General features: G+C 42.0%; 1 protein-coding gene across 1 annotated transcript in view; it reads right to left on the reverse strand.

The window, feature by feature from the left end:
- The window catches only part of ryr2b (ryanodine receptor 2b (cardiac)), a 69,046-nt gene extending 59,068 nt beyond the window's left edge, over positions 1-9,978 (reverse strand). The window contains 11 exon segments of the mRNA XM_061690819.1: positions 138-302; positions 1,629-1,785; positions 3,376-3,450; positions 3,535-3,631; positions 3,886-4,009; positions 4,967-5,079; positions 5,161-5,239; positions 5,336-5,403; positions 5,570-5,720; positions 7,121-7,240; positions 9,875-9,978. Of these exon segments, the coding sequence (XP_061546803.1) occupies positions 138-302; positions 1,629-1,785; positions 3,376-3,450; positions 3,535-3,631; positions 3,886-4,009; positions 4,967-5,079; positions 5,161-5,239; positions 5,336-5,403; positions 5,570-5,720; positions 7,121-7,240; positions 9,875-9,922 (1,197 nt within the window). The 5' untranslated portion in view covers positions 9,923-9,978.
- Between the last annotated feature and the right edge of the window lie 1,392 nt (positions 9,979-11,370).

The raw sequence follows: 11,370 nt of genomic DNA on the forward strand, positions 1-11,370 counted from the left end.
AAAACATAATTTAAGATGTTGGGGGGGATTCTTTAAGTATGTTTCTCTCTTTTAAACAGTGTCATATTCAGAATATTGGTAAGACGCAAACCAAAAGTGAGAATCTTCTATAAGCAGTTGTAAAAATGGCACTTTACCTTTCGCTTAGCTCCTCCCACACATGCAGACTTGCTATCAGTCACTTGGTAGGTGAGCCACAGGCCAGAGTCGACATGCTGAAGGTAACAAACGGAGTCTCCGTATTTGATCTCTGGGGATCCCATGCCATCCACATGAGTCTTTGTTCCAGAGTCCAGCTTTTCCTAAAAATAGTTAGATATGTTTGGTTATACTAGGCCGTCACGGTGTACAACTGGTTAGCACATCTGCCGCACAATTCTGGGGACCGGGGTTCAAATCCCGGCCCCGCCTGTGTGGAGTTTGCATGTTCTCCCCGTGCCTAGGTGGGTTTTCTCCGAGCACTCCGGTTTCCTCCCACATCCCAAAATCATGCGTGGTAGGTTGATTGAGGACTCTAAATTGCCCGTAAGTGTGAATGTGAGTGCAAATGGTTATTTGTTTGCATGTGCCCTACGATTGGCTGCGATCGGTTCAGGGTGTACCCCGCACCCTGCCCAGAGATAGCTGGGAGAGGCTCCAGCAGCCCGCGACCCAAGTGAGGATAAGCGGTAAAGAAAATGGATGGATGCATGGTTATACTAGTGTTTTAACACTTGATAACAGTCTTTGTCTCGAAAACGGTCTCAAGACTACATTTTGAAGGTCTTAGTTGTGTGTCAGTCTCGACTACTAAAAGTCTTGGTTTTGTCTCGGTCTCGGAGTGGCCGGACTCAGGATTTTCGGTCAAGAGCGGTCGAGACCAGCACTGATGTGCTATTCTACAACTTCATTATTGTGATAATAAGGACAAGCACTGGCTAAAACAACAAATACCTACAATTCATGTGTGACTAACCCCCCAAAAACCCCTGTAATAACTGCAACCTTCGCTGTGTTGTGACTGAAGGACACCGCCCCCCGCACACAAGCTGAAGTAAAAGGTGCGAGACGTAAGTACGAACCTGGGGGAGGAGAGCCCGAAGCAAGACGTCCTTCTAACTCAGCGGTAATTAATGAGGCTTCCTCAACTACAAATACTGTACTTCATATGTAAAACAACATGCAAAATAAAACACTCGGCAGTCTGCAAATTCTGCGGTTCTCAAATTCTCACTGAAAGGGTGGGGACAACATTGAACTTTAGCCGGATTCTCGAAAAGGAAAAAAAAAACACAGGGAAGCAAACGTTAACTGTTAGTAACACCAGCTAATTTAATTTTGTCTTTTTGAGATGAATATTTCTGGAAGGAGGTTTTAATTGCACCTTAAATTGGCATTATTATGAGACCCCACCATCCACATTTAGGTCACAAAATTCTTCTTCTTTGAATCTTAATTTTTAAATACATACAAGGGTTTATTTTTTTGAGCGAATTTAGTTGAAATAATTTTTTAACATTTAAGATGTTGTGATTTAAAAGAGTCGCACGTGTTTTTGGCTGTCAAATGTATTTAAAAGAAAAACTACATGAAAGAGAGAATGCGCTAATGATTCTTATGTCATAGAGGTACAGTGTATTCATCCAAACCTTGGCAGACTGAAAGCAGAAGGAGGTTGCGTTGATGTCTGCCTTGGTCCGATCAACCAGATGGAGGCCTCGTTCATCTGTCAGGCCCAGGTAGCGTCCAGTCGTCACATGGCAGAGTCGAAAGGGCTCTCCCCAGCTAGTATGTCGGCCGCTCCACCTTAAGAAATAGTTGTCAAATCAGTTGATCTTAATCAGTATCAAAAGTCAAATTTAACGTTAGAAAAGATTCCTACATCTTTTCTAACGTCAAATTCAAGCACTCTCCAAGGACTTTTCAGTTTTCGCGAACCTTGCAACTGTGGTAAGTTTTATATTTACACAATTCTGTTCGGGAAAATACTTGTAATAAAGAGCCAAAACAATCACCATTTTGGCGCTGTTGGGCACAATCCTCGAAGCTCCAAAACCATTACTTGTCATGAAATCCAAAAAGCGCAATACTGCTTGAGTTACCAAACACTGTACCGTTCAAGTTGGTATTATTTATATTCTCATTTACTGTTGCGCACCAACATCAACACAACAACATTCCAAAAATCATGTTCAATCGCTAATTTAATTTGCGGGGAAAAAAATCATTATCAGTCATTGATTAGAATGGTACAGAGTACAGACACATCGCCGCCGCCGGCATTGGCCATCGAAGTCTGCTGTCCCACAGAGCCCCCCTAACAACTGTGGTTATGGTATTTTTACCAAACTCTATTTCAAAGGTCTAAGAGCCATAAGTGATGCAAAAAAGAAAGAAAAATGGCAAGGCAGACTGTGTAATAGGTGGAAATTAATCTACATGCAAATTTACTTTATACCTCCATGGCTTGGCTTACAGGCTTCCATCTGCACCAAAGTATTCCAGGTATTAATTTTTGAGTAGGCCCAAACAGGCCTACTCAAATGTATCTAACCTATTTCCACTTGTTACTGTCTAAAAAACATATATACTTTCAATCTCGAAGCAACATAATGCCACGATAATGCCTGTAGGCTGGAGTTATATGACACTTCAGACAGCTGCAGTGTCCAGTAAAGTTAATAGATTTGCTCTCAAGCTATTTTCAATACTTTAAATTGATCAAGTATATGTAAAAATAAAAGAGCACGTGGGAACTGACCAATAGCTTCGATCTCACGATCTGTGAAAAGAAAAATACAAAATTTACCAAATTTAGACATATTGGGTTTCTGCACGACAATTTATTTATAATATTGTTCAGTGGGTTCTTGATTTACGATGGTACAAACATAAGAGCTTTCAGGTTTTAAATGGTGTGCTCTGAACTAGTTTGCACAGCTGTCATATGCAGCACAATAAACTAAAAGTTACTGTTGAACTGTAGGGACTCTTTTGGCCTAGAAGCGTTTTTCATACAAATATTTACAGAAACTACCAGTCCAAGGTGTAACCCGCCTCTCGCCCAGAGTCAGCTGAGATAGGTGCCAGCAGGCCCGCGACCCTAGTGAGGATGAGCAGTATGGAAAATGCATGGATGAATGGATGGATGGATGACATCACTAATGTTAGTGAAGGTTCTTGATGATGACGATAGACTACGGCGTGTTGCGACTTACTGTACATACATATGCGGGTTAAGTCGCCATACTAGAAACAAAACTGTCGTAAACCAAGAACACCCCTGTATACAGTACCCGAGATCCCCTAGTGAGTTCTAAATTGCTGAAATGACAGGAGACATCAGTCACCAGAAGTGTAACACAATTTGATAACTGTAGGCCCCTTTCTACTTACACCACACGCAGGATCTCCAGCCTCCACAGAGAGCGGGCATGTCTGCACACTGATCCAATCTCATACTGCATTATCCTAGATTAAGCAAGATGCAAGATGAGATGAGAAGGGTGTTTTGTCAAAATGACATGTGAGGATAGATTAGACCTTGCGACTGACCTTTGCAGCTCTTCATCCTGCTCTGCTGTGGGAATAGTCAGACATGCGTCAGTGTGGCTGTGGAGCAGTCGCAGCGTGTCGCCGCCCCTCAGGTATCCTAGAAGCAGACCAGCAGACAGCAGATCTCATCTCCGCTCAAATAAGCACAGTTAAGCAAAGATACTGTAACTACTCATGCTGCTTAGTAATCACAGGCACAGCTCTTGTATCCATTACTAAATAGCAGCATTTAGTCATACTTATGAACATTTAAAAACAATTACCATCTGATTAAATAGTCATGGCCTTCTGAACACCGGCGAATCATTAAATTTTCAGAATGGCAAGAGAGCAAATAAGAGAAAAGTTTGCCTTGAGCGAGTCTACTTGCAGAGCAGACGGGGGCAACACTCCACAGAGAATGCCGGAAGGATGCATCCACAATTAGACTGTCACCCAAGCCTCTGTTGCCACAGGCCGTGCCAAAGGACAAGTGCTGGGAAGAAATAAAAGATGACTCATCAGAAATTAATTCAGCCTCTTATTTTTCAAAAATGTGGTTTGGAGCCTCTTGCTGACATCCTCAGGCTAAAGTTGACAAGTCAAATGGAAACAGCTAATAAAAACTAAAAAAATAATAATAACAATCATTTCCAAAAATTCAGCCAGAACCACCCTAATCATGAGCGTCACCAAATGCTACATTCATATATACCAATACTCTGCATACGCCTGAAATGGGTACTTAGAATTCAATTTTATTGACTGAGAAATGCTCAAAAATACTTCCATCCATCCATTTTCTACAGCCGTTTGTCCTCATTGGGGTCACGGTTGAGCTGCAGCCTATCCCAGATGACTTTGGCCAAGAGGTGCGGTACGCCCTGCATTAGTCGCCAGCCAATCGCAGGGCAGATGCAAAACATACGCACAAATAACCATTCACACTCACATTCACACTTACGGATAATTTAGACTAGAGTCTTGAATGAACCCAACATGCAGGTTTTGGGAGTGTGAGAGAAAGCTTGAGCATATAAACTGTGTGAAGTCCGTCCGGTAGTACAGTGAAGGAGTGATTAGCACATCTGCCTCTAAATTCTGGGGTCTGGATCATTTAGAATCTTCAATGAAACGAACATGCATGTTTTTGGAATGTGGGCGGAAGCAGCAGTACCCGGAGTATACCAAACACAAGCACAGGGAGGACATATTACACATTACATATATTATTAATACAAATGTACGTTTATGAATATTGCTACTGTGACAATTTCATTTCCCTAATGGGATGAAAAAAAGTATCTATTATGCAAAACCCACACAGAAGTGCAGAGGCCTTAACCTCTGAAATGTGACACAGACGTGCTAACCACTAATCTACTCCGCTGCCCTAAAATACCATATTATTTACTGAGAAATTAAGAAACATTTTGAAAACACACTGACTTACCAAATATCTCTCTGAGGACACATTGACCAGGATGAGGTCATCACCAACACGTACTTTCTCTCCCTCCGACCTCTGTCTGGAAGCTGGATGCACAGTCCACCAACAGGCCTCACCTGAGACACAAACACAGCACAGTAGTCCTATTGTATCAAAGATCTAAAGTTATTGGCTTTGCTAGAATTAGCTAAAAATACCGGCTTTATCCTCCTGCAGACCAACATCAAAAGCCAGCTTGTCAGTGGAGGATTGAGATGTGGACAAGCAACTAAGATACTGCAAACAGAATGAACACCAGATATATTTCATCAGAGAACAACAACTAACTGTGGCCATGTTATTTATCCCTACAGGGAAACTGGGATGACTCACCGTGTCGCTGTACGAATGCCGGAACAGCACAGCCTGGCCATACAGAAGGGTACGATGGTTCCCCCCAGCTCCCTGTAAAGCGCATTGAGTGACATTTACTGAAAATATAGGGATTTATAAGAAAGATAGTACTGCATAGCTAATGAAAACTAGACATCCAGTACAGTACATGAGCCATGATATCAGTTAAAAGGTTTCAACACTTTTATCCCCCCCAGCAGTAGTACTGATGACTCTACAGAGTGTGGAAATTAAATGATAAGTGATGGTATGAGATAACCTCTGCCACCAAGCTTTCGCTGTGTGCCAGCATCTCCTGCAGAGCTCGCACAGACACACACTGGGCCAGGAAGAAGCGGCACACTGACAGGTCTGGTGGAACATTCTATTGGGGCGAGGGAAAAAAAGACATGTCAGTGAAGTAGTGTCAAATGTGTGCACTTTTGCCACAGGCTAACAGTGTCAATGTCAATTGTGAAGAACCTTAAAGGAAATGTATTGTTAATTTAAAGCAGTTACCAAGTGTCTAAAACCTACTTTTACACTGTTTTACCACTGGCCACGGCAGCCTTGTTTATTGAAATTTACCGGCTGTGGGATATTGGTCAAGTTTTCTCATGGTCTCCCGCGGGGGGAACGGGGATGCTGAGCCCCGGAGGCTCAAAGGCGAACTACGATTCAGCCCGTGGTCAAACATGGATGCCAGTACGTTCCCTCCTGGTCCGCTCTGGGGGGGGTCCCTCACATTTTTCATGTTCGGATCAAGGTCTGAGGCATTTTTCCACCTTCTGTCAAGGTCTCCCGGGGAAATATGGACACCGGGCAGGTTTGAAGCACGTTTGTGGCCACGGCAGACTCGGCCGCAGCTCCCAGGCTTCAGACCCCATCCAGTCGGTGTCAGAGCACGTTTAAACAAGGGCATTAGGTCAAAAGGGGGAACTTACTGTCACTCAATAAATGTTTGATGACATTAGTTTTTTTCTGTAAACAACTAACCCACGAATCAATTTCTTGTACTTAAATATGAGAAAGAAGCCATAGTTCACATACACACTGCATAGCGTGCTCGCATTCCCTGAAAATGTGAGTGTGCACATCGCGTTACAAACAGGTATGCAGTGGCGGGCTTTGGAACGTAAATTAAATACATGGTTTAGCTTTTGGAGAGTTACAGGTGGGGAGTATGAGCACTTTTCTATATGTGAAAGACCCTGCCAAACAACAAGCACAGTTTCAGACTGTTTCAGACAAGGCGTATCATGCCAGGCCCGTAAACTGTCATTGTCATGCTTGAACGCAACAAAAAGGCAACATAAACCTTAGCTTCCCATGAGAACTGTGACAAAACACACACCAATGTGTAAAAACTTGAAAGGGCCATGCGATGCCAGGAAATACCTCTGCTTTCTGTCCCACTACGGATCACCCCCATGTTTTATTACGCCCTATTACATACTTTCAGGTTTTGTTGCGTAATTTTAAAATTGCAAACTACGGGTTTCATCTGCATCGTGACTGCCGCGGCAAATTCTCTGACAGTTTAAAAATCGTGCTGGGCATCCAAGGCAATGACAGTCTCTCACGTTTGCCCGTTCCGTGTCTCCCCTCCATACCGTTTTGTCAACGGTGATCTGAAACTGGGTTGCCGTGGCAGCCGAGAACATACTGTAAAGGACGGCTAAAGAACATTTCTGTGACTATCTGTTGTCAAATATCTATAGAATCAAGAATTATATTATAGGAAAAAATATTGATATTTATGATGAGGTTGAGCATGTCCCTCACCTTACAGTTGGAGGTGGCCTCCAGCCTGCACAGCCTGCTGCCAAAGCCCTCGGCAGCAAGGCAAAGTTTCACATGCTCTTCCTGAGAAGTGAAGACGCTTTGCAGAACCACCTCGTCACCCTGACGTGAACACACAGAGCGTACATGAATTAATAAATCTGTTTTGTGAAGGTTTCAACAGCTTCTGTGACTGGTCCATTCAGTGTGTATAAAACCACAAAGCCGGCCCCGAACCATGTATAATAAGTGATATAATGGCAGCTGCATGGATGGAATTGCTCTTTTGAGGTTAAAGTACTGTATTAAACCTGGGACCTTCCCAAACCTTTTTTTCATAGCGAATCCTCGAAATGATAAAAAAAATATGATGCCACGATACTCCCACATTACATGGTGCAGGCAAAAAAAAGCTTCACAATTTAGCATCTCTCGGATTTGGATTACTTTTTCCAAATGGGTTGAATTTGGGCATATTCCCTGGTCAGAGTTCGGCACAATACGAGCCCTACAATTTCCCCAAAATGGCTGCAACAAAGCGAAATGGCCGACTTCCTCTTGAATATCGGGCATGGGACATTTTAGACTTTTATGTGCATCCTGTCATGATTGACATGTCAGCCCAATTAAATTCAATGTCCATCAGTAAAACTGGTGTCAGGGGCTAATTTTGTCAACTTTCTGGGAATCCTCAAAATGATCATCAAACTTTGATGCTATGCTCTCCCCATGGGCAAAATGTAGCATATACCTGCTACTGATCAACGCTTATTTATGCAAATTCCCTAGTAGGTGTTTGTCAGAGTATGAGACCTGGAATTCTCCCAAACTGCTTCAAACTAAAATGGCCTACTGCCTGTTCAATTTCAGTTGTTTCATGTGTCCTGTTATGATGGACACATCTACCAAATTTCTTTCAGTGAAGTTGGTTTCTAGGAATAATTTTTTCGAACTTTCTGGGGAGCGCTACAGAGTGAGTGGAGTGTCATGTTCCCTAAAATATGAACATTTTCATGCGCTTGCAAAAATGGTTGCATTTTCGGGCATACTAAGGAACCCCCAAAAGGTGATTCTAAAAATAAATAATAATTCAATAACATTTAGTTAAAACCCACTAAAAGGAAGGAGAACTTATGTGGAATTGTTGCTCTGCCTTATGGATGTCTGGATTCTACAGAGTGCTCTCGTTTCCTAAGAAAATGGGGGCCAAAAACAAAACCTACTGTAAGTACAGTGTTTCCCCTCACACGCAGACTTGCCGACGGCACAGTCCAACCCACCAAGCCTCGCCTCTTGTTCAAATACATTTACAATGTGTTTAAAAAGTGTCTTTTAATACATTTAAGTGTGTTTAAAGCATGTGGAAGGGGTGGAAGTGTTTTTTAATGGTCACTCCATATCGCAGCTTTTCATCTATTGCGGGTGGGACTGGAATGTATCCCCCATGATAAATGGGGGTTCACTGTATTCATGGAGTGAATGGCAGGAGTACAACATGAGTCTCCAGTAGATCCTTGTCACCCGTGTCAATCTTATCTTCATTCAACTATCAAATGGACAGAATGAAAGCCATCAAGGCTCTGCATCTATTTCAGGAACATGACCTGGGTCCAGCCAGGGCCACAGACACCTCTTGATGCCCAGGCTGTGTAACTCCATATTGGGAAGATACCCTCATTCACTATCCCTTGTTCCACTTCTCCATGTCAGCAGGACTCTGCAAGCAGTCAAACACACGGGCCAATGCCGTGACACCGATGACTGCGGAAATGTTTATCAAGCATAACAGTTCTTTACCTCCACCAAGGAGGTTTTCATCTGTGCAGGTTGATTTGTGGTTAGATGTTTTTTCCACAAATCAATTATATCTGTTTTTAATGGTAGATGGTTAATATTCCCATTACATTTGGGTGAGAATCCACACAAAAAATACATCTTATTCATATTGTTTTGAAGGAAACATTTCAAAATATAATAAGCTCATAGTCAAATCTTGTCTGATTTGAACATCATTTTGTACATCTACGCAGGGGGATCCCATGTTAAATTCTAAATGCTACCATAAATTGCTGGATGAACAAGGTGTTCAGATTCTCATGCTCATCTGAGTCTTTCAGGTTTACCCTTGGTTTGACATTGCAGCGTCTGAACTTGCAGACCCATTTAAAATCAATTGTCAAATCGATTAAGTGTAGTCCTTTCAAGCTTATGTAAGATCTTCTTTTTCTACATTTTATAAAACTTTCTGTGCCCCTTACAAGATAAGATCGTATGCTTACAACTGGGAAACTGCGATAGCATCGTGCACTAAAGTTGAGATAGTGAGGCCATTTGTGGTCTCTCTTGACAGTGCCTGAGTGGTCAAAATAGTCAAAACAAGGATGGGACTTGTACTCTCAAATCCGCAGTGTTAGTATTCTGTCTGTGCACCCAAGTTGCTCTGTCGAAACGGAATACGCTCCAATAAATCCAATGTGAGTTACAACAATGAAAGGTGAGGTGTGCAGCCAGTAGATTAGCATAATGTATATGAGGAGTCAACCTTGTCAGCAAATTTGTCTCATAGTAGTTGAATGTCACTTAGTGGAAAGTGAGTCATTACAAAGTATGACTTTGCCAATAATAAACCCACATAGGACAAAAAGAGGTCATGTTTAGTGCCTCGTGACTGTTCTGAACCACCATGTTCCCTAACTGTTGGCTTTCATGACAAGGGTTATGCTAACATTTATCAATAATTAACAGAAGACAACTCACCGTTCGTAGAAACTGGAATTCGTCATCGCCCTCGCCAAAGACAGACATTATTTCCCAAATGTGCTGGTAGATAATTAAAGGCACGGGACGATGACGGGAAGTCAAGTTCCAAACAGCAAGTGTGAGCTACTTAGTGTGTAAAAGAACGTCCATTACAAGTGGGCGTGGCCATTAGACAAGGGCTCATGATTAGAATGAAGTCATGTACAGTATTTGTCAATCTTTTTCTTGAATGACTGTTCAATTTGCGTTGATTGTTATCTTGACCCTTATATTAGACACAGTGCCGCGAAAAAGTATAGCCCCCCCTCTCTCAAATTCATATTCCTGAGCATAGTTTCCGCGTTTTAATTATTAAAATCATCAAATAAATGTAAATATCAGAAAAAGACAACACAAGTAAACATGTAACGTTGTTTTTAAATGGAGATTGTATTTATTAAGGGGGAAGAAAGACTATCCAAAGCTAGCTGGACCTGTGTGGAAAAAGTAATTCTCCCCTTAACATAATATGTGGTTGGGCCACGCTCAGCAGCAACAACTGAAATCAAGCATTTTCTGTAGCTGGCAGTGAGTCTTTCACATCTCTGTGGATATATCTTGGCCCTCTCTTCCTTTGATAATTGCTTTAATTCAGCAACAATGGAGGGTTTTTGAGCAGGAATGGTTTTTTTAAGGTCAATCGGATTCAAGTCCATACTTTGACTTGGCCACTCCGAAACCTTCATGTTTTTTAAAGCCATTTAGAAGTTGACTTGCTGTTGTGTTTTGGATGGTTGTTCTGCTGTAGAACCAAAGTGTGCTTCATCTTATACTGTAGGTCATAAACTGATGACCGTAAATTCCCCTTCAGGATTTTCTGGTAAAGAGCAGAATTCATGTTTCCATCAATCACAGCAAGTCGTCCAGGCCCTGAAGGATAAAGCGTCCACAGACCATCACTACCACCACAATGTTAGACTACTGGTATGAGTTTTTGGTTTTTTTTCTGAAATACTGTGTTACATTTATGCCAGATATAATGAGACCCACTCGTTTTCTCCAAATGAGGATAACATTTTACAAATGGCTTTGGAAATAAAAATAAACAATTGAAATAATGTGGTTGCACACCCTCTTTCCTCTTACTGTGTAAGTGAGATGTGGCTGTGTTCATTATTAACCAATCACAGTCAACTGCTACCACCATTTAAAGTGCCTCTGATGAACCCCAAATAAAATCCAGATGTTCCAGTAGGCTTTTTTTTTTTTTTTTTTTTTTTTTTTGCTTTCTAGCGGAAGCCTCAAGGTTGGTTGATACGGCGCTAACAAAGCGCCCTGCGATTATTAGGCCACCAGTCTGCTGTGTACCCAGCCTCTCGCCCAAAGTCAGCTAGGATGGGATCCAGATAACCTGCGACCCAAATGAAGACAAAGTGCTGCAGTAAAGAAAATGGACGGATGTCTCAACAGAACAACACACCACATTACAGAGATTGTTTGAATAGCATTTAATT

The sequence above is a fragment of the Phycodurus eques genome, chromosome 11 (assembly GCF_024500275.1).
Source record: "Phycodurus eques isolate BA_2022a chromosome 11, UOR_Pequ_1.1, whole genome shotgun sequence".
NCBI classification, from domain to species: domain Eukaryota; kingdom Metazoa; phylum Chordata; class Actinopteri; order Syngnathiformes; family Syngnathidae; genus Phycodurus; species Phycodurus eques.